This window comes from Scyliorhinus torazame, chromosome 6, assembly GCF_047496885.1.
Source record: "Scyliorhinus torazame isolate Kashiwa2021f chromosome 6, sScyTor2.1, whole genome shotgun sequence".
Taxonomy (NCBI): Eukaryota; Metazoa; Chordata; class Chondrichthyes; order Carcharhiniformes; family Scyliorhinidae; genus Scyliorhinus; species Scyliorhinus torazame.
Genome location: NC_092712.1, coordinates 116,243,065 through 116,266,692, shown reverse-complemented (window position 1 = coordinate 116,266,692; position 23,628 = coordinate 116,243,065). Strand labels below are relative to the sequence as shown.

Genomic DNA, 23,628 nt, shown 5'->3' with positions numbered 1-23,628 from the left:
ACAGGTGTGGTACAGCAGAAATGGAAAAGTAATTTTTAAAGCAAAACAATGTTTATTCTATGAACTCAAGTTAACCTTTTCAAAAGATACAGTGAACATCTTAGCAACCATCAATTCAAATACAACCCCTGAAGAATACAACACTAAGTAATCCTTAATAACTTCCCAAACAACAACCAGAAGACAAAAGAAACACCTTCTAACAGAAGCACATTAGGTTTACATTCACTACTGGGAACATTTATAATTCTGAATTCACCAAATGATAAAGAGATAGTCTTTTCATGGCAGAGAGATCAACAGTACACCTGCTCTGTCTGGCTTCAGCTCCAACTCTGAAAACGAAACTAAAACACACCCTGCAGCAAACAGCCTAAAATGAAAGTAAAAAAGCTGACAGACAGCCCAGCTCCACCCACACTCTGACATCACTGATAAACACCCATTTCTTAAAGGTACATTTCTTAAACACCCATTTCTTAAAGGTACTCTCACATGACAACCTTCACCAAAGATTCTTTTAGTATTAATGTTGTTTATCCCCCTTATCATTGATCAGTGTTCTGTAATGTATATGAAAATTGCTTATTGTCACAAGTAGGCTTCAAGTGAAGTTACTGTGAAAAGCCCCTAGTCACCACATTCCGGCGGATGTTCAGGGAGGCTGGAACGGGAATTGAACCGTTCTGCTGGCCTGCCTTGGTCTGCTTTCAAAGCCAGCGATTTAGCCCTGTGCTAAACCAGCCCCACCTCCGGGGTTCCTCCGGGACCCTGATAGTAACAGGGTTTTCAAGGAGGCAATGGGGGAGGCAAAAACACAGCCAATGTCACAGTTTGGAGTCTCACCACCATGGCAGGGGTCCCCAGAATGTGCAGCTACTGGCAACAGTGCCCAGTAGTATTCAAACAAAGCGACCTGCAGTCATTCTCAGTGTCATCATCAGAGACCACCACTGAGGACATCACAGTTAGGATGGGAGATTTTTGGTCTTGCTATCATCTTGTTTACATTTTATCAGTTTGCTCTCATAAGGAGAAATAAATTAGACTCCTCCATAATGGTTTTGTAAATTAGAATTCTTTTATCTAGGCTGCTCTGTATTTACATAATTGAAAAACGATTTTCCCTTCATGGAAAACAAGCTTTCAGCCGGCAGTAATTGAAAAATAAAAGCACTTTGCAGCCTGTAGCTTTTAATGTGTGTTGGGTTTTGTTTTCTTCAGGCAGAATCCCAGCTGTCAGGCTCTGAGCTCCCCTCTGAAGAGTCTGTCCCTGCAACAGGGTTTTCAAGGAGGCACAGCAGTACCAGTGGAGGAGGACGTCTGAAGCTTGGGTAAATCTAGTATGTCTATTCCATCTGCCATTGTAAAGCAGGTTATATTAGCACAGAAATACACTCCAAAGCGGATAGCAGACAGAAACATCTCAAAAGGTGAGTGCACACAGCATAAAATTCACAATTTATTTCCTTCCTCTCCTATGGATAGTCACTGTGAGACACCCCTTCATCCTATTTCAGATAGTAAGAATCTCTACATTGTAGATATGTTTTGTATTATGAATTTATAGAGAGCTCATATTGTTATGAATTAAAAGTGGCTTCTGCGATCTCTTTGGGGAGAGCTGTCAGTGTATTGAAGGTCTGAAATAAATATCTGGTTGTACTCTATGCCCTTGGCATTCTTTTCAACTCCAAAGTCTTTATGAGAAAATCTTTGTGCCTGTCTGCTGGCAGCTTGGACTTGACCTTTTCCCACGGCAGTTGTTTGTGAGATGATGCCAGGGAGATGTTAGTGACGAGCACTCTGTCAACCAGGTCAGTCTGCCACAGCTGGTAGTTAGTCATCATTGTTGGCTATCCTTTGATTTGAGGATGTCGTCGATGGGGTGATGTGCCTATGGGCCATATCACAGATGGATGGTATGAGACCACCAACCAGCAGGTGGCGTTCTCAAGAACAAGGTCATGTGACCTGGGGACCTGTATATAAAGAGGCTCACCCGGCCATCTCCAGAAGAACACGAGGTAGAGGATGATAAGACGTACATGTAACAAGTCAGAGAAGTTGTACGTTCCAGAGAAGTAGCAAGACTCCATGATAATGTGCTCTGTATCAGATGGCCATCCTACTGCGTGAGACACAATAAAAGGACCTTGGTTGGACAGATCAAAGTGTTTGGTGAATTCATCTTTAAGTGTAAAGGACCAAGCACACAACAATCGAGTCATGGTTGTGAGTTTCTGCCATGGCTATTCGTGGGCGCCATTCTCCACAAACATTTCAAAGTTCATTTGTGGCAGGTTTATTGGAAGTTTCCGCCGGTTCTGCCGGAGAATTCCCCACCGCTATCAAATTACACTTAGTCACTTTTTTGGACCCTGGGGAGTTTCTCACCGGTTTAGCCCACACTAAGAGCGCGATTCTGTATCGTCGTCACGCTCTCATTCAAGCTAAACGAGGCCAGTGAATAGTGGGAGAGGAAGAAAGTAAGTTCCACGCCAGGCACCAAATAGTTTGCGATGCAACCGACCCGCTCCCCGAGGCGAAATTGGGATCTCGCCGTAGCGTGGCGAGAAACCAGATTCTCTGTTGGCTGATGCCGAAATCGGTAAACGTAGTTGGGCGGAGAATAGATTCCGACACCAAAATCGCGGCAGGAGTCGATCTGATGCCGAATCACAATTTTCCGTCACCTCGACAGCGGCGTCAATGCGTTCCGGAATGCACATACAGTAAACACCGTTTGTATATCATTAGCGGGCCTGACCCGGTATTCTCCGGGGCCTCAGCGATTCTCCACCTCTGATGTGCTGAGTTCCTAATGGTGTGGTTCACTTGTGCTTTTAAAAATCGTGTAACAGGCGTGGTGGCTACTGAGGGAGAGGGAGGGGGTAAAGAAAATGTCCAACATCACCACAGTTTGCCAACAGTTGTGCCGCTTGCTGGGGGGCTTCTGCCACAGCTGGGGGGAATAGCGGGGCGTGGCCAGGAAGTGGGCTGTGGGGTCGGGGTGGACGGGCACGGAGCACCATTGCCGCAGCCGGTAAGGCAGCCATGCAGCTGTGCATGCAGCTGACAGCCCACCGTGAATTTAGGGCCACGATCGTATGGCTGTCCCCCCAGGCCACCCCCATAGGTGCCCTCTGGCCCCAGACTACCCATCAGCCATATGGGCGTGCTCCAGCACAACCAGTGCCACCTTGTTGGCTGGGATGAGTGTGTGTGGGGAGTGAAATGTGCATATGCGGCTGCATCTTGTCAGCCTCCCGAGTTTCAATCAGGGATCCGCGAATCCCGCATCGATTTTCATTCAAATAGATTGTGTTCCACACGGCGCTGGTGCTAGCTCCTTGTGGTAGTGACCACTGTTGTATTATATTGTATATACTGCACTGCAAACGAGAGTATTATGGTAAGTCCCCTGTACTACAGGTATGGGGGTAGATCCCTGCCTGCTGGCTCCGCCCAGTGGGCGGAGTATAAATGTGTGTGCTCTCTGAACTGCAGCCATTTCGGCAGCAGCTGTAGGAGGCCATACATCTCTGTAATAAAGCATCGATTACTCTCGACTCTCGTCTCGTCGTAATTGATAGTGCATCAATTTATTACGCAGAGATTTTACAAAGATGGATCTCCGCATCAAGCCGGATCGCCTGCAGCTGCATCCTCAAGCAGACAACGCCAAAAAGGACTTCGCACATTGGCTAGCTTGCTTTGAAGCATACATTGGATCTGCGACAGACCCAATCCCAGAAGCACAGAAGCTCCAGATTGTGTACACGCAGCTGAGCTCCGATGTCTTTCCTCTCATCCAGGACCCGCCTACCTATGCAGAGGCCATACATCTCTGGTAATAAAGCCTCGATTACTCTCTACTCTCATCTCGTCGTAATTGATAGTGCATCACTCCTCCACAGTGGCAGAATCGGACCAGTTTCAGAGTCAGTTTTTCTGTCGTAATTCTCCGGATAAAGTATGGTAGCGAGCGGGAATTGCCGCGAGCTTCCCGGCGCTCGGCCCAGCAAGGCCGGCAATGCAATTCAATGTTAATTATCCACCCAAAGAGGCCTTACGGGCTTCTCGCTGCAAATGAAGGATCGCCAGCTGATTCGCCAGTAATAAAGTCGAGCAGCACTTGAGCTGCACTTGCTCAGCCAACCCCAGCCAGCTCACAATAATGGCATCAAGGGGACCGGTCCCAAGATTTGGGTATGCTGACCTGGGAGGCTGCTAGATGCCGTAGAGGTCAGGAGGGATGGCTTGTGCCCCTGAGGGTCCCGGAGAGTCAGCCACAAGGCAGTCCGTGCTGCCTGGGATGAGGTGGCAGCAGCTGTCAGCTCGGGGTGTGACCAGACTGGCCTCCAGTGCCGTAAGAAGATCAGTGACTTACACAGGACAGCACGAGTGAGTAGACACCAACGCCCCCCCCCACCCCAATGAAGCATCCACCCCCAACTCCCCATGCGACCCCCAACCCTCTTTCCACCCCCCCCCTTCAACCCCCCCTCCAATTCTCCTTCACCCACCCCCTCCCACCACTGTGAACCAAGCGTGTGGCTAACGATGCCCTCTCTGTGTCTCCTCAGACTGGCAGAGGGGTGTCAGACGTTAGAACCCTCACCTCCTTCGAGGAGCATGCCTTGGAGGTGACCGAAGTGGCCTAGGACAGATCGGTCACCAACGTGGAGGCTGGCGGACGTCGCAGAGGTGAGAAATCACTCGGCTCCACCCAGGGGATAAGTCCACGTGAGTTGTTAGTGCCTTACTGACTGACCCATCCCTCGCACTGACCACATGTCCATTCTCCTGCAGGTCCTCCAGCCGACGGCGCCTGCCCATCCCGGGTGACACCCTCTCCTGACTCCAAGGAGAACACCTCGGAGGAGAGCTCCGAGGATGCCACCATTATAGTTGCGGCACAGCTGTCATCCCCACCCTCCACCAGTCCAGATACACACACCTTGGTGGGAAATGTTAGTGGTCAGGCTTCTGGAGCACAATCTGGTGAGCACCGCACTGCTGATGATGCACATCAGGTGGAGGCAGGAACCTCCAGGCAGTCGGAGATCTACTGCATCTTAGGACCCAGATGGGTCCAGCCTGATGCTGAGCCTGTGGGACAGAGGTACTCGGAGCTGATGGAGACAATAGGGAGCAGCCGGGATATTCAGAGGAAGATGTCAGTGTCACTCCAGCAGATGCATAGCCGACTGGAGGAGTCCCATAGGCTACGGGAGCAGGAGATGGCACTGGCAATGCATGGGACTGAGGCCAACACTGCCCCCTGTAGTGATCTCTGTATATGTAAATATATGAATGGTTAACGTGCAGTCAGTACAGTCAGATGATCCCTAGAGGGCAACACTAACAGGGAGTATATAAACAAGCTCAAGCTGTTTTCCCACTCTCTTCGTGTGTGTTGTAGCTAGAGAACAGAAGTGTAGTAAGCTCAGAGTGTAGAGTATTATATTCATTTTTAATCTCGTTCCATCTTGTCTAATTTGATTACTAGTAAAAGTATTAAAGAAAAGAACTTACAAGCAAATTAATTAGTTACTCAATAAATAATTTGTCATCACTGGAAGACTTTGAGTATTCATCATCAAAGTTAAGTATAACTCGGCATAACAAATGAGTAACATATATTACTCCGCATAATATAACACCCCTGAATAGCGTTGCCGGCCTCGCTGGGCTGAGCACCGGAAAGTTTGCGGCAATTCCCATGGCAATTCCCGTACCAGCCTCCCCGAACAGGCGCCGGAATATGGCGACTAGAGGCTTTTCACAATAACTTCATTTGAAGCCTACTTGTGACAATAAGCGGTTTTCATTTCATTTCAATTCCCGCTCGTTATAACACTTAGGAATCTTTCCGGAGAATCGTGCCCTTCAAATTTATTTTAACACTGCGGAGCTGAACTCAGAGATCGGGCCTCCATTTTGAAAGGGTGCCCCAATCTCTAAATGAGCTTATGGGTCCCTCACACCCCCACCCTTTGGCAATGTCACCCCCTCCCCCCCCACCCCCCCAAACATGGGCACTACCCCACATCCCAAAGTGAGGGCACCCCACTTTGGGGTCCCTGGAGGCTCCCCCTCTTCACACACACCCTCAAGCCGCCTTACAGCATCCCCTACCCTTCCAGGATCCCCACCCATCACCCCCCACCCCAGTGCAACCTCCCAGAGACCCCTACGTAACTGCCCTGCACACCTCCACCCTGCAAACTTCCCTCCACCCTCTGTTCATGGGCATGGCCCCCCTCGGGCACAGACCCTTGGCACATGGGGACCCTTGCACACGCACCCAGGCAGTGCTCAAGCCAGCTTGGCATGCCACCCAGGCACCTTGGCAGTGCCCGCTGGACAGTGCCAAGATTCCCATGAGCCAGGGGGAGGGCCAGGGGGCCACCCTGCACTGACCCTGACCACCCAGGGGTCTCAGATGGCCCCGGAAACCCCCTGGGTGACGTTCCGTCTGGTCCACGTTCTTGGGGACCCGCACTGATAAGCGCCCGGCTGCAATCATAGACTCCCCCCACCAGAGACCCCCCCTATCAGTGTCTGCCCCATGTCAAAGACCCCCCTGTATGAGATACCCCCCAGTTCAGAGACTGTCCCACCAGAGACTCCCCACATCAGAGATCCCCCCAATCAGTCACACCTGCCTGGAAGCTAAAGACCGTCAAGGCAGTGATTTTTTGCTGTTTCTGCCTGGGCTGCTCTTTAGTTTCCAGGCAGGGATGACTGATTGGGGGGTCTCTGATATGGGGGTTCTCTGATGGAAGGGTCTCTGATATGGAGTGGGGCCTCTGATGGGGAAGTCCCTGATATGGGTGGTCTCTGATATGGGGTAGGGTCACAAATATGGGGGTCTCTTCTGGGAGTCTCTGATATGGGGGTCTTTAGTGTGGGTCCTGGTGGGGAGCGTCTGATGGGGGTGTCTTCTGGGGTAGTCTGGTGTGAGTGTCTGATGGGGGTCTTTGATGGGGTATCTGTGGGGTGGGGGGGGTCAGGTCACCCTCATGCATACGTGGTGTGAGGGAGTGACCCAGGAATTCCTGTGGTGGGGGGGATTGCCCCTACTTGTCAACGGAGTGGGGAGGCAGTATTTGTATTGTGGGGCGGGGAACCACCGGCTGGTCCTCGCTCCTAGGCCGCCTGCTCAAAATAGCAGCCCGATAGAGGGATTCAGAACAGAACCCCGCTATGCTGAAATTTGCATGGCAAGGGAGAGTGAATTGCTTCTGGTACCGCCCCCAGAACCAGTGCAAACCAGAAGCAATTCAACTCCGGCGGGCGAGCATGGTGTCCCAAACGGAGAATCCAGCTCATACTTTTCAGAAAAATCTAGTAATGAATCACATTGGAGACAATGAACAACATTCAACACATTTTTTCACGGTGAGACCAGTTATTCAGCAATAGTTATTCTCAGTTTGCCACTATAAGTCCAGGTACGCCACACTGAACAAGGTTTAACTTGATATGAGAGTGGAAAAGAACAAGTTCGCAATAGATTAGTTGATTTTGTTCATTGTCATCACTGTGTGGGTGATGAAAGGTTAAGGAGATCAACATGGGGTTAATCTAAATTTATCCTAAAACCTGAAGCTGCGGTTAGATTCAGAGGGGTAATGGTGCTGAATGTTCGACATTAAATACCCAACAAATTGTAGGCCAATATAGACCATAGAACATAGATCTTTACAGCGCAGTACAGGCCCTTCGGCACTCGATGTTGCGCCAACCTGTGAAACCACTCTAAAGCCATCTACACTATTCCCTTATCGTCCATATGTCTATCCAATGACCATTTGAATGCCCTTAGTGTTGGCGAGCCCACTACTGTTGCAGGCAGGGCATTCCACGCCCTTACTACTCTCTGAGTAAAGAATCTACCTCTGACATCTGTCTTATATCTATCTCCCCTCAATTTAAAGCTATGTCCCCTCGTGCTAGACATCACCATCCGAGGAAAAAGGCTCTCATTGTTCACCCTATCCAATCCTCTGATCATCTTGTATGCCTCAATTAAGTCACCTCTTAACCTTCTTCTCTCTAACGAAAGCTTCTTCTCTCTAACGAAAACAGCCTCAAGTCCCTCAGCCTTTCCTCATAAGATCTTCCCTCCATACCAGGCAACATTCTGGTAAATCTCCTCTGCACTCTTTCCAATGCTTCCACATCCTTCCTATAATGCGGCGACCAGAATTACACGCAATACTCCAAATGCGGCCGCACCAGAGTTTTGTACAGCTGCAACATGACCTCATGGCTCCAAAACTCAATCCCTCTACCAATAAAAGCTAACACACCGTACGCCTTCTTACCAACCCTCTCAACCTGGGTGGCAACGTTCAGGGATCTATGTACATGGACACCAAGATCTCTCTGCTCATCCACACTGCCAAGAATCTTACCATTAGCCCAGTACTCTGTCTTCCTGTTATTCCTACCGAAAGTTTAATCCCTAAATTTATTAATGATCTGCTTCCCACCTTGTCTTTGAGATTAATTTTGATTGGCCATTTAGGTTGATTGTGAAGGTCCTTTTTTAATTTTCTTTTTTACTCCTTTGACTTCAAGGGGTATAAAAACACTAATCAGTTCATCAGTTCTGCTTCCTCAGTGTTTTCTTACCTTGCTGTTACACTGCACAGACCAGGAGCTGGTAGGGCATTCCATAATAATTCAGTCCCATGAAAAGCTAAATTGTTTTGTTTTGCAGCTGAAACTTTGTGGTAGTCACCACCAGTAGTATATTACATGTATTACGGCACTGCCCATATATTAGAGGTACAAGGGTAAATCCCTGCCTGCTGGCTCCGCCCAGTAGGCGTCGTATAAATATGTGTGCTCTCCTGTGCTGCAGCTATTCTGGTTCCAGCTACTGGAGGCACATCTTTGCTCAATAAATTGATGCACTATCAATTACCACAAAGACAAGAGGACGACCCCGATCACATGCGCCCCCTCATGGAACTCCCACTCCCCCACTGCCCTGAGACGATGCCTGGGGTTTTTCTCCTATTACGCTCAGTGGGTCCCTAATTATGCGGACAAGGCCCACCCACTCATTCACTCCACAGTTTTCCCCCTGGCGGCTGAGGCCTGCCAGGCCTTCAACCGCATCAAGGCAAACATCGCCAAGGCCACGATGCATGCGGTCGACGAGTCCCTCCCCTTCCAGGTGGAGAGCGATGCATCAGACTTAGCTCTGGCCGCCACCCTCAACCAGGCTGGCAGACCCGTGGCTTTCTTTTCCCGCACCCTCCATGCCTCCGAAATTCGGCACTCCTCTGTCGAAAAGGAGGCCCAAGCCATTGAAGAAGCTGTGAGACATTGGAGGCATTACCTGGCCGGCAGGAGGTTCACTCTCCTCACTGACCAACGGTCGGTTGCCTTCATGTTTAATAATACACAGCGGGGCAAGATCAAAAATGCCAAGGTCTTGAGGTGGAGGATAGAGCTCTCCACCAATAATTATGAGATTTTGTATCGCCCAGGGAAGCTCAACGAGCCCCCTGATGCCCTATCCCGCGGTACATATGCCAGCGCACAAGTGGACCAACTCCGGGTCTCCACTATGACCTCTGCCACCTGGGGGTCACCCCGTTCTTCCATTTCATCAAGGCCCGCAACCTGCCCTACTCCATTGAGGAGATCAGGACCGTCACCAGAGACTGCCAAGTCTGCGCAGAGTGCAAGCCGCACTTCTACCGGCCAGATCGAGCGCACCTGGTGAAGGCGTCCCGTCCTTTTGAACGCCTCAGCATGGACTTCAAAGGGCCCCTCCCCTCCACCGACCGCAACACGTACTTTCTGAATGTGATTGATGAGTACTCCCGATTTCCTTTTGCCATCCCATGCCCCGACATGACTTCTGCCATGGTAATCAAAGCCCTGCACAGCATCTTCACTCTGTTCGGTTTCCCCACCTACATCCACAGCGATCGGGGATCCTCTTTTATGAGTGATGAGTTGCGTCAGTTCCTGCTCAGCAAGGGCATCGCATCGAGCAGGACGACCAGCTCCAATCCCCGGGGAAACAGGCAGGTGGAGAGGGAGCGGGACGGTCTGGAAGGCCGTCCTGCTGGCTCTGTGGTCTAAAAATCTCCTGGTCTCCCGCTGGCAGGAGGTCCTCCCCGTCGCCCTCCACTCCATCTGATCGCTCCTCTGCACCGCGACTATCGAGACCCCTCACGAACGGGTGTCTGCCTTCCCCAGGAAGTCCACCTCCGGGATCTCGCTCCCGACATGACTGACCCGTCCTCCTTCGGCAGCATGTGTGGACGCATAAGTCGGACCCCTTGGTCGAAAAGGTCCACCTCTTACATGCTAACCCGCAGTATGCCTACGTGACACACCCCGACGGGCGCCAGGACACAGTCTCCCTCGATCCCCACCCACGACCCACGACCTGACACCGCCCTTCCTCCTCCCGGTTGCCTCTTTCACCCCTGCGCCACTCATCCTCCATCCAGCGAACCTCACCGCAGCCCCCACCCCAGTAGGATCCATCCTCCCACTGGTTCCACTCAGGGGTGACGAAAAAGAGGACAACACACTCCCGGAGTCGCAGGTGACCAAGTCGGCGCCCACATCACCACCAGGACTGAGGCGATCACAGAGCAGGGTCAAGGCCCCCGACAGACTTAACTTGTAATATTTCCCACCACCCCCGCCGGACTCTTTTTTTAACAGGGGGTGAATGTGGTAGTCACCACCAGTAGTATATTACATGTATTATGGCACTGCCCGTATATTAGAGGTACAAGGGTAAATCCCTGCCTGCTGGCTCCGCCCAGTAGGCGGCGTATAAATGTGTGTGCTCTCCTGTGCTGCAGCCATTCTGGTTCCAGCTACAGGAGGCACAACATCTTGCTCAATAAAGCCTTGATTGTTCCACTACTCTCGTCTTTGTGAGAATTGATAGTGCATCAAACTGTAAGGTAAGTGGATGCATTAGGATGCAGCCAAACCTGCTATTTTTTTTGCTATTACCTTTATTCAAATGACTATTTAATAGTCATGATTAATCAGTTATTTGGCCTGTTGAGGTGATGCTTGGAAAAATCTGAAATGTATGGTGGTCGTTTGTACCAATGCCAGTGTATACCTCAATGACGGTAGAGCTCATTGCTCACCATTGCCTGCTCTCCCAGATAATTTGTGCAAATTGTCAAGTTTGGATTTCTATGAAGTGCTTGCCTGTTGAAGTTGACTGCTGCATAGAGCACGCACAAGTAAAATTTATCTGGAGAGGATCCAAATTGACTCTTGTTGGCAGCCTTCTGGTACCTCTGAAAAATGACCATTCTTGTTATCACCTGATAAGTGATGAGGTTGCTCCACTTAACAGCGTTTTACTTCTTGACTTTTTTGGCTATTTCTCATGTATAAATCCAGAATGTGAATGTTCCCAGATTATTATATAGCAAGGAATATCACAGAGTCATAGATGTTTACAGCATGGAAACAGGCCCTTCGGCCTTGCTTGTCCATGCCGCCCATTTTCTATCACTAAGCTAGTCCCACTTGCCCGCATTTGGCCCATAGCCCTCTATACCCACCCTGCCCATGTAACTGTCTAACTGATTTTTAAAAGACAAAATTGTACCCGCCTCTACCACTGCCCATTCCAGATGCTCACCACCCTGTGTGTGAAGAAATTTCCCCTTTGGTTTCTTTTGTATCTCTCCCCTCTCACCTTAAACCTATGCCCTCTAGTTCTAGACTCCTCTACCTTTGGGAAAATATGTCAACTATCTACCTCATCTATGCTCCTCAATATTTTATAGACCTCTATTAGGTCACCCCTAAGCCTCCCACGCTCCAGGTAAAAAAAGTCCCAGCCTATCCAGTCTCTCCTTATAACTCAGACCATCAAGTCCTGGTAGCATCCTCGTTAATCTCTTCTGCACTCTTTCTAGTTTAACAATATCCTACCTACAATAGGGTGACCAGAACAGAACACAGTATTCCATGTGTGGTCTTACCAATATCCTGTACAACTTCAACAGGACCTCCCAACTCCAGTATTCAATATTCTGACCAATAAAACCTAGCATGCTGAATGCCTTCTTCACCACCCTGTCCACCTGCGACTCCACCTTCAAGGAGCTATGAACCTGTACCCCTAGATCTCTTTGTTCTGTAACTCTCCCCAACTCCCTACCATTAACTGAGTAGGTCCTGTCCTGATTTGATCTACCAAAATACATCACCTCAGTTTTACCCAAATTAAACTCCATTCTGCTATTCATCGACCCACTAGCCCAATTGGTCAAGATCCTGTTGCAATCTTATATAACCTTCTTCACTATCCACTATGCCACCAATTTTGGTGTCATCTGAAAACTTACTAACCATGCCTCTACATTCTCATTCAAATCATTAATATATATCACAAATAACAGTGGACCCAGCACCGATCCCTGAGGCACACCGCTGGTCAGAGGCCTCCAGTTTGAAAAACCACCCTCCACAACCACTCTTTGGCTTCGGTCGCCACGCCAATTTTGTATCCAATTGGCTATGTCACCCTGGATTCCATGAGATTTAACCTTTTTCAAAAACCTACCATGCGGTACCTTGTCAAAGGCCTTGCTAAAATCCATGTAGACAACGTCGACTGCACTACCCTCATCTACCTTCTTGGTTACCCCTTCAAAAAACTCAATCAAATTATTGAGACATGACTTTCCCCATACAAAACCATGCTGACTTTCGCTAATTAGCCCTTTCCTGTCTAAATGCCTGTCCCTCAGAATACCTTCTAACAACTTACCCACTACAGAAGTAAGGCTCACTGGTCTGTAATTCCCTGGCTTATCCCTGCAGCCCTTCTTAAACAAGGGCACAACATTTGCTACCCTCCAATCTTCAGGCACCTCTCCTGTGGTTGTCGATAATTAAAATATCTCAGCTAGTGGGTCGGCAATTTCCTTCCTAGCCTCCCACAATGTCCTGGGATACATTTCATCAGGTCCCGGGGATTTATCTATCTTGATGCACTGCCTTCTCTATAATATGTACACTCCTCAAGACATCACGTTTTATTTCCCCAATTTCCCTAACATTCGTGCCTTTCTCAACAGTAAATATCACTGTCAAAACATCTGCATCTTCACATTTTCCAGGAAAAATCATTAAATACCATCAATATTGCTGATTTTTATGATCCTACCAAAGATATTGAAATCACTTATAGCTGTTAAACATCTGCCATGGCTGAGATCAGTGAACTTATGGTCTGGAAATGACCTCTGCCCTGTACAGTCCATCGCTGTAGTGCATTTATCCACTGTAGCGCAACAATTACTCACTCAAGTCGAGAAGTGATGAAGTCAATCGAGGCTTTATTTAGCAAGACTTGTTCCCCAGCAGCTCAGTTACAGAATGCGGCTGCTGGGAGAACCCGGGCTCTTATACTCCACCTTTCTGGGCGGAGCCAGCAGGCGGCAGATCCAACCAGGACCCAGTGCCGGTCTGCCAATAGCCTCGCGGCTTCACAGGTACCGTACTACCCCTAATACATACCACCACATTGACCCCTTGTTAAAAAAGAGCCCGGCGGGGTGGTGGGTCGCATGGTGGTAGGGGTTTACAAGGCTGGTCCTGGAACTACTTTCGTACAGTGGCTATGCATTTAGCCCAACAGTTAACTATGTACAGGTTTTGTCAGAATTATTTACAGATTTTCGTCACGCGGATTCCACGAGTCTAGCGGGTGCCTCGATCGTCCTTGTCGATCGCCTCAGCCCCAGTGGTGGTGCAGGTGCTGGCTCGGGCACTGTCGTCTCTGGGAGCGTTGCGCTGTTCGTTCCTGTTTCTTTACTCCTGGGCGGGCACAGGAGGAGGACCGATACACCCGGGAAGGGAGCGGTCGTGGGGTGCGCCGGTGGGAGGGAGGGGGTGCTTGGTGTTGGGGGTGTGTGTGTGTTGCCGGCGGGCGCCAGGTCCTGCAGGGAGACCGTGTCCTGTCGGCCGTCGGGGTACGCCACGTAGGCGTACTGAGGGTTTGCGTGGAGAAGGTGAACCCTCTCAACCAACGGGTCCAATTTGTGCGCCCGCACATGCTTTCGGAGCAAGATGGATCCTGGGGCTGACAGCCAGGTTGGCAGCGACATTCCGGAGGAGGACTTCCAAGGGAAGACAAGGAGGCGCTCGTGAGGCGTTTGATTAGTGGTGGTACACAGCAGCGACCGGATGGAGTGGAGGGCATCCGGGAGGACTTCCTGCCAACGGGAAACTGGGAGATTTCTGGACCGTAGGGCCAGTAGGACGGTCTTCCAGACCCTACCGTTCTCCCTCTCTACCTGTCCGTTACCCCGGGGGTTGTAACTGGTCGTCCTGCTCGAGGCAATGCCCTTGCTAAGCAGGAACTGACGCAGTTCGTCGCTCATGAAGGAGGACACCCTGTCGCTATGGATGTACGTGGGAAACCGAACAGTGTAAAGATGGTGCCGAGGGCTTTAATGACTGTGGCCTCAGTCATGTCGGGGCAGGGGCTGGCGAAGGGGAAACGGGAATACTCGTCCTCCACGTTTAGGAAGTATGCGTTGCGGTCGGTGGAGGGGAGGGGGCCTTTGAAATCCAAACTGAGGCGTTCAAAGGGACGGGAAGCCTTTATCAGGTGCGCTCTATCTGGCCTGAAAAAGTGCGGTTTGCACTCTGCGCCGATTTGGCAGTTCCTGGTGGCTGTTCGGACCTCCTCAACAGAGTTGGGGAGGTTGCGAGACTTCACAAAATGGTAGAATCAAGTGACCCCCGGGTGGCAGAGGTTCTCGTGGAGGGCTTGGAGGCGGTCTACTTGTGCGTTGGCACATGTGCCGTGGGATAGGGCATCGGACGGCTCGTTCAGCTTTCCGGGACGATACAAGATCTCATAGTTATAGGTGGAGAGCTCAATCCTCCACCTCAAGATCTTGTCATTCTTGATTTTGCCCCGCTGTGCATTATCGAACATAAAGGCTACCGACCGTTGGTCAGTGAGGAGAGTGAATCTCCTGCCTCCAATGTCGCACAGCTTCCACTATGGCTTGGGCTTCTTTTTCCACTGAGGAGTGGCGGATTTCTGAGGCGTGGAGTGTCCAGGAGAAAAAGGCCACGGGTCTGCCCGCTTGGTTGAGGGTGGCCGCCAGAGCTACATCGGATGCGTCGCTCTCGACCTGGAAGGGGAGGGACTCGTCGATTGCGTGCATCGTGGCCTTTGCGATATCCGCTTTGATGCGGCTGAAGGCCTGGCGGGCCTCTGTCGACAGGGGAAAGGTAGTGGACTGGATTAACGGGCGGGCCTTGTCTGCGTACTGGGGAACCCACTGGGCGTTGTACGAGAAGAAGCCCAGGCAGCGTTTCAGGGCTTTGGAGCAGTGGAGAAGGGGAAATTCCATAAGGGGGCGCGTGCGTTCGGGGTCGGGGCCTATCACTCCATTACACACTACGTATCCCAGGATGGCCCGACGGTTGGTGCTAAAAACGCATTTTTCCTCGTTATAGGTGAGGTTCAGGGCATTAGCGGTCTGGAGGAATTTGCGGAGGTTGGCGTTGTGGTCCTGCTGGTCATGGCCGCAGGTGGTTACATTGTCAAGGTATGGGAACGTGGTCCGCAAACCGTCCTGGTCAACCATTCGGTCCATCTCCCGTTGGAAGACCGAGACTCCGTTCGTGACGCCAAATGGGACCCTTAAAAAATGGTAGAGCCGCCCGTCTGCCTCGAAGGCTGTGTACTTGCGGTCACTCGGGCGGATGGGAAGCTGGTGGTATGCGGACTTGAGGTCAACAGTGGAAAAGACTTTGTACTGTGCAATACGATTGACCATGTCGGATATGTGGGGGAGAGGGTACGCATCTAGCTGCGTGTACCTATTGATGGTCTGACTATAGTCTACGACCATCCTCTGCTTCTCCCCGGTCTTCACAACTACCACCTGGGCTCTCCAGGTACTAGTACTGGCCTGGATTATGTCTTCCTTCAGCAGCCGCTGGACTTCAGACCGGATAAACGTCCGATCCTGGGCGCTGTATCGTCTGCTCCGAGTGGCGACGGGTTTGCAATCCGGGGTGAGGTTCGCAAACAAGGAAGGCGGTTCAACCTTGAGGGTCGCGAGGCTGCAGATAGTGAGTGGGGGTATTGGGCCGCCGAATTGGAACGTTAGGCTCTGGAGGTTACATTGGAAATTTAACCCTAAGAGAGTGGGAGCGCAGAGTTGGGGAAGGACATAAAGCCTATAATTCTTAAACTCACTCCCTTGCACCGTTATGTTCAGGATGCAGAACCCTTTGATCTCTACAGAATGGGATCCCGCTTCCAGGAAAACCTTTTGTGTGCTCGGACGAATGGAAAGAAAACAGCGTCTTACCGTATCCGGGTGGATAAAACTTTCCGTGCTCCCAGAGTCGATCAGGCATGGCGTCTCGTACCCGTTGACCAGCACCGTTGTTGTTGCTGTTTGGAGCGTCCGGGGCCGCGATTGGTCCAGGGTTACCGAAGCCAGTCGTGGTTGTTGCATCGCGGCGTTTTCTTCAGACCCCGTGGAGCCGTCTATGCTGGGGTCCTTGGCTATCAGCCAAGATGGCGGCGTCCATGGATCACACGCGGTCAGGGACGGACAAAATGGCCGCCCCCATGGATCGCACGTGGCCGGGGGTCACAAGATGGTGGCACCCATCCTCCCCGCGTGGTGTCCGGGACCCAAAATGGCGGCGCCCGCGAGCCGCACATGGATCGTTGTGGGGGTTGAGTCTGCTGTTCCCGATCTCCCCCGGGGATTGCGGCGACCCCCCGGGACTGGCACACCACTGAGTAATGCCCCTTTTTGCCGCAGCTCTTACAAATAGCTGAGCGGGCCGGGCAGCGCTGCCGGGGGTGTTTCGACTGCCCTCAAAAATAGCAGCGGGGCTCACCTGGATGATCTGGTGCTCTAGCCGCGCAGGCTTGCGGGGGGGCGGGGATGCCGTGGTGTCGGTCGCAACGGGGGTCCACGGAGCCCAAGGGACTGCTGCGCGGTCGGGGCTGTAGGTGTGGGCAATTTGTGAGGCCACGTCGAGGGAGGCCGCAAGGGCCCATGCCTCTGAGTCCTAACGAGTCTCTCTCTAACAGTCTCTGGCGAATTTGAGAAGACGTCATACCTGCCACAAAACCATCCCAGATTAGGAGCTCCGTGTGCTTGTTTGCGCTCACCGACGGGCAGTTGCAGTTCCTTCCCAATATTAACAGTGCGCTGTAGAACTCGTCTAGCGATTCTCCGGGAATTTGCCGTCTCGTCGCGATTTGGTGGCGTGCATAGACCTGGTTTATGGGCCGAATGTAGACTCCTTTCAGCATGGTGAGCGCCGTCGGGAAATCCTCCGCGTCTTCGATGAGCGTGTAGATCTCCGGGCTCACCCTGGAATGCAGGACCTGCATTTTCTGATCTTCCGTGGTCCGGCCGGGGGCCGTTCAAAGGTAACCTTCGAAGCATGCTAGCCAGTGTTTAAACACGGCCGCCGAGTTTGCTGCATGGGGGCTGATTCGCAGACACTTCGGGGCGATCCGGAGCTCCATAGTCTTGTTAAGTCTGCTTAATAAATTGTAGCGCAACAGTTACTCACTCAAGTCGAGAAGTGATGAAGTCAATCGAGGCTTTATTAAGCAAGACTTGTTCCCCAGCAGCTCAGTTACAGAATGCGGCTGCTGGGAGAACCCGGGCTCTTATACTCCGCCTTTCTGGGCGGAGCCAGCAGGCGGCAGATCCAACCAGGACCCAGTGCCTGTCTGCCAATAGCCTCTCGGCTTCACAGGTACCGTACTACCCCTAATACATACCACCACATCCACAAAACTATCAGGGGGGATGTAGAGCATTGAATTACCAATGGAATGGAATGCATAAGTGTCAGCTAATCTCATAAGTTTTCTCTACACCTTTCATGCAGTTTTGTGGCTGGAGTGATCAAACGAGAACGATTCCCTGCTTTTGAAAGATTGCTATGGAGGATGTGCCATGGAAACATTGTCTTACGTCATGAAGAAATCAGTGTCCCAGCAGAGGATCGTATGGCTGTAAGCATAACATTTTGCACTTGAAATATTGACTAATTTCAGGTGATTTCTTGATTCAGCATCCTTTAAGTCAATGTTATGTAAGACATGCAGAGAGGATTTGGGAGGTTTTCGTCAGTAGAGAGGATACAGGGATGGCACCTTGTTCAAGCATTCTTCATGGATCCCAGAGAAGCACATTACCTAAAGGACTTCTGTTGCATCTTAGGTTTTACTGTGAATCCACAGGGAATACTCCTCTCATTAGGAGGTTAAAATAGCTTTGGGGTTCCATTACAGATAGGACCCCACTTTGTATATATTAATGGGGCTCCTGCTTGAATCAGGTGGACACCAGGACTCCAAGAAAAAATGAAAGAGCAATAAGTGCACTTCTTGGATTGTGGTGTTGGAATTTGTCTTCTTATAGTTTTTTCTCAGGTGGAGTCAGTTGAAATTCTACCAAGACGGTTATTAGATTTTGGAGTGTTTTATCACTGATGGCCATAGGGGAGAAGCTCTCACGTTATTCAAAACAGAACTGGATAAATATTTGATAAAGAATGCAAAAGCATATTGAGAAAGGGTGGGGAAAAGGAATTAGTATCGACAACTTCAAGTGAGGCCCACACTGGGACAGGTACAATGCGCTGAATGGCCTCCTCCTGTACAGTGTATTTTATAAACATTCTTAATGGAAGCAGGAAAAGAGGACCAGTTTACACCATTCATTAAAATATAAATTCTCTGAGCACGGAAGGCGCATTACCAGAGCATTTGAGATATTTTACTGCTGTCAGAGACTGTCCTATCCACGGAGCTTGTGATAGATAAATCTGTCAAATTCCTCAACAAATTTGTGCAAATCAGTGCTGTGAGCCCCCAGATTTCCACATTCTGAGACAAGTTGGCAGAACTATTTTTCAAAGGTGTTTGAAGCTAGCGATGAACTCTGAAACAATACACATGTTTCAACAAAGTCCCTGAGGCAAATTCCTTGTTTTCCTGATTATTGTGCAAAGGAATTGAAGGACAGGTTGACTTAGGCTTTGTAAGTGTTCTGAATTATGAACGTATCATATATACTAATCTGAGACTGTGGGAGCAAAATTAATCGAGCCCATCTATCCAGAAACTATTGAGATTGGATGAAACTCTGGTTTGCACCCTGTCAGATTTTGCTCTTCATTGAAGTCAATATAGAGTAATATTGGATAGACAGTAAAACCCACATGGTACCAAAGCCTGTCGATTTCCCAGGTGGTAGTTAGGGTGCCGTTACCCTCTATGTCATTCCCAATCAATCAGATAAATAAATATTTTTTTCTTTGACAGATTTATACCATTGATATAAAATACTTTCCCAATTCCTTTTTTTCTTTATCCTCAGGATGAGTTCGTCAGTAAAGATGTGTTCATAATTTTCTTCCAAGGAGAACTGTTTAAAAGCAAAGTGAGGAAGATATGCGATGGGTAAATATCCAGTGAGCTTGGTTAACAGATAAATTAAGCGTAAATGGCCCAATATAGTTGACTCTGGACGAGGTTTAAACCTCCTTATTGACTTTCTTTTCCAGGTTCCATGCCACAGTGTATCCTTGCCCAGAAGCCTTGCATGAACGAATGGAGATGAATGTTGGTGTAAACTTGCGAATTGCGGATATATACATGGTATGTTCTGAAGGATTTTATCTCAAAGTGAAAAGGTAGAGTTTCCTCTATGGACAGCCCTTGGCATGCAGCAGGTGTAAGAAATCTCAACTATAGGGCATCTGTCATCAAAGAGGCCTGTGTAATTTTCTTGTCAAGGACCATTTGCATGTCTTGGGGTGTAATGCCTGGACAGACCCTTGGATGAAGCTGGAATCTGAAAAACAATCAAGAATGCATCAAATGGGATCATTCTGAAGGGGGACTGTGATAACGCAGAGGTCATGGTACATGTTGGGGTCAATGACGTAGGTAGAAAGAGGGATGAGGTCTTGCATCAAGAATTCAGGGAGTTAGGCAGTAAACTAGAAAGCAGGACCTCTTGGGTTGTATTCGCTGGATTACTCCCAGTGCCATGTGCTAGCGAGCACAGAATAGGAAAAAAATTCAGAACTTTGGACAGATGGAGACTCCTTACTTTCCGACACCAGAAGGATTCACCTTCATCCAACAGGTTCCATTGGAGGAGCGTGTACGAGGGCCAAAGGGACCTAAAACCATTTCCTCCATTTTTGTCAGCAGCAAACAAGGTAAGAGAAAATGGGGGGGTCACGCAGGTCGGCCGGCGTGGGTCCCGAAGGTCGGCCGGCGTGGGTCGCGAAGGTCGGCCGGGCTGGGTCCTGAAGGTTGGCCGGCGTGGGTCCCGAAGGTTCGCCGGTTGGTAAAAATGGGTCCCCGGAAAAAATGTTTGATGAACACTGGCCTAGTCTGAACCAGAGCAGGACTAACATCCTTGCCGGCGGGTTTGCTAGTGCTGCTGGAAGGAGTTTAAACTAATTCGGCATGGGGAGAGGACACAAACTGTTAGCGGAATACAGCATAATACAGTAAAACTATCAAGTCAGAGGGAATACAGCTGTATTAAGTTTCAATCATAGAATCATAGAATCATAGAAGTTTACAGCATGGAAACAGGCCCTTCGGCCCAACCAGTCAATGCCGCCCAGTTTTTACCATTAAGCTAGTCCCAGTTGCCCGCACTTGGCCCATAACCCTCTATACCCATCTTACCCATGTAACCATCTAAATGCTTTTTGAAAGACACAATTGTACCCGCTTCTACTACTACCTCTGGCAGCCCATTCCAGACACTCACTACCCTCTGAGTGAAGAAATTGCCCCTCTGGGCCCTTCTGAATCTCTCCCCTCTCACCTTAAACCTATGCCCTCTAGTTTTAGACTCCCCTACCTTTGGGAAAAGATGTTGACTATCTACCTTATCTATGCCCCTCATTATTTTATAGACCTCTATAAGATCACCCCTAAGCCTCCTACGCTCCAGGGAAAAAAGTCCCAGTCTATCCAGCCTCTCCTTATAACTCAAACCATCAAGTCCCGGCAACATCCTAGTAAATCTTTTCTGCACTCTTTCTAGTTTAATAATATCCTTTCTATAATAGGGTGACCAGAACTGCACACAGTATTCCAAGTGTGGCCGTACCAATGTATTGTACAACTTCAACAAGACGTCCCAACTCCTATATTCAATTTTCTGACCAATGAAACCAAGCATGCCGAATGCCTTCTTCACCACCCTGTCCACCTGCGACTCCAGGAGCTATGAACCTGTACTCCTAGATCTCTTTGTTCTATAACTCTCCCCAACGCCATACCATTAACTGAGTAGGTCCTGGCCTGATTCGATCTGCCAAAATGCATCACCTCACATTTATCTAAATTAAACTCCATCTGCCATTCGTCGGCCCACTGGCCTAATTGATCAAGATCCCGTTGCAATCCTAGATAACCTTCTTCACTATCCACTGTGCCACCAATCTTGGTGTCATCTGCAAACTTACTAACCATGCCTCCTAAATTCTCATCCAAATCATTAATATAAATCACAAATAACAGTGGACCCAGCACCGATCCCTGAGGCACACCACTGGTCACAGGCCTCCAGTTTGAAAAACAACCCTCTACAACCACCCTCTGCCTTCTGTCGTCCAGCCAATTTTGAATCCAATTGGCAACCTCACCCTGGATCCCGTGAGCTTTAACCTTCTGCAACAACCTACCATGCGGTACCTTGTCAAAGGCTTTGCTAAAGTCCATGTAGACAACGTCTACTGCACTGCCCTCATCTACCTTCTTGGTCACTCCCTCAAAAAACTCAATCAAATTTGTGAGACATGATTTTCCACGCACAAAGCCATGCTGACTGCCCCGAATCAGTCCTTGCCTCTCTAAATGCTTGTAGATCCTGTCTCTCAGAATACCTTCTAGCAACTTACCTACTACAGATGTTAGGCTCACCGGTCTGTAGTTCCCAGGCTTTTCCCTGCTGCCCTTCTTAAACAAGGGCACAACATTCGCCACTCTCCAATCTTCAGGCACCTCACCTGTGGCTGCCGATGATTCAAATATCTCGGTTAGGGGACCCGCAATTTCCTCCCTAGCCTCCCACAACATCCTGGGATACATTTCATCAGGTCCCGGGGATTTATCTACCTTGATGCGCTTTAAGACTTCCAGCACCTCCTCCTCTGTAATATGCACACTTCTCAAGACATCACTATTTATTTCCCTTAGTTTCCTAACCTCCATGCCTTTCTCCACCGTGAATACCGATGAGAAATATTCATTCAGGATCTCACCCAACTCTTGTGGCTCTGCACATAGATGCCCTTGTTGATCCTTAAGAGGCCCTACTCTGTCCCTAGTTACTCTTTTCCCCTTTATGTATCTGTAGAATCTCTTTGGATTCTCCCTTGCATTATTTGCCAAAGCAATTTCATGTCCCCTTTTTGCCCTCCTGATTTCCCTCTTAACTCTATTTCGACAATCTCTATACTCTTCAAGGGATCTACTTGATCCCAGTTGCTTATGTACGTCATATGCCTCCTTCTTCTTTTTGACCAGAGTCTCAATATCTCGAGTCATCCAGGGTTCCCTACTTCTACCAGCCTTGCCCTTCACTCTAAAGGGAATGTGCTTACCCTGCACCCTGGTTAACACATTTTTAAAAGCCTCCCATTTACCAGCCGTCCCTTTGTCTGCCAATAGTCTCCCCCAATCTACCTCTGCAAGTTCCTGTCTGATACCATCAAAATTGGCCTTGCCCCAATTAAGAATTTTAACTCTTGGGCCAGACCTATCATTCTCCACAGCTATCTTAAAACTAATGGAATTATGGTCACTTGTCCCAAAGTGATCCCTCACTAGCACTTCTATCACTTGCCCTTCCTTATTTCCCAAGACGAGGTCAAGTTTTGCCCCCTCTCTAGTCGGTCCATCCACATACTGAATGAGAAATTCCTCCTGAATACACTCAACAAATTTCCCTCCATCCAAGCCCCTAATGCTATGGCTGTCCCAGTCAATGTTGGGAAAGTTAAAGTCCCCTACTACTACCACCCTATTATTCTTGCAGCTATCTGTAATCTCCTTACATATTTGCTCCTCAATTTCCCGCTGACTATTTGGGGGCCTGTAGTACAGTCCTACCAAGGTGATCTCTCCCTTCTTATTTTTCAGTTCCACCCATATAGACTCAGTGGGCGAACCCTCGGATATATCCCCTCTAAGTACTGCCGTGATGTTCTCCCTAATCAAAAACGCCACTGCCCCTCCTCTCTTACCTCCTGTTCTATCCTTTCTATAGCATCTGTACCCCGGAACATTGAGCTGCCAGTCCTGCCCCTCCCTTAGCCATGTTTCAGTCATAGCTATAATATCCCAGTCCCATGTGCCCGTCCATGCCCTGAGTTCATCCGCTTTGCCCGTCAGGCCCCTTGCATTGAAATAAATGCAGTTTAATGTAGACCTTCCTTGCTCTCTGCCCTGCTTTCTCTGGTCATGCTTTACACACTCTCCCTTCCTGCCTTTTGTTTCTGTCCCCACTGACTTCCTACATCGGTTCCCATCCCCCTGGCACATTAGTT

General features: G+C 49.5%; 1 protein-coding gene across 1 annotated transcript in view; it reads left to right on the top strand.

Moving 5' to 3' along the window:
- The window catches only part of LOC140424974 (V-type proton ATPase 116 kDa subunit a 1-like), a 358,173-nt gene that overhangs the window by 16,214 nt on the left and 318,331 nt on the right, over positions 1-23,628 (top strand). Inside the window, exons 5-8 of the mRNA XM_072508716.1 lie at positions 1,225-1,334; positions 17,929-18,055; positions 19,425-19,507; positions 19,612-19,705. Of these exons, the coding sequence (XP_072364817.1) occupies positions 1,225-1,334; positions 17,929-18,055; positions 19,425-19,507; positions 19,612-19,705 (414 nt within the window). The remainder of the gene's footprint in view (positions 1-1,224; positions 1,335-17,928; positions 18,056-19,424; positions 19,508-19,611; positions 19,706-23,628) is intronic.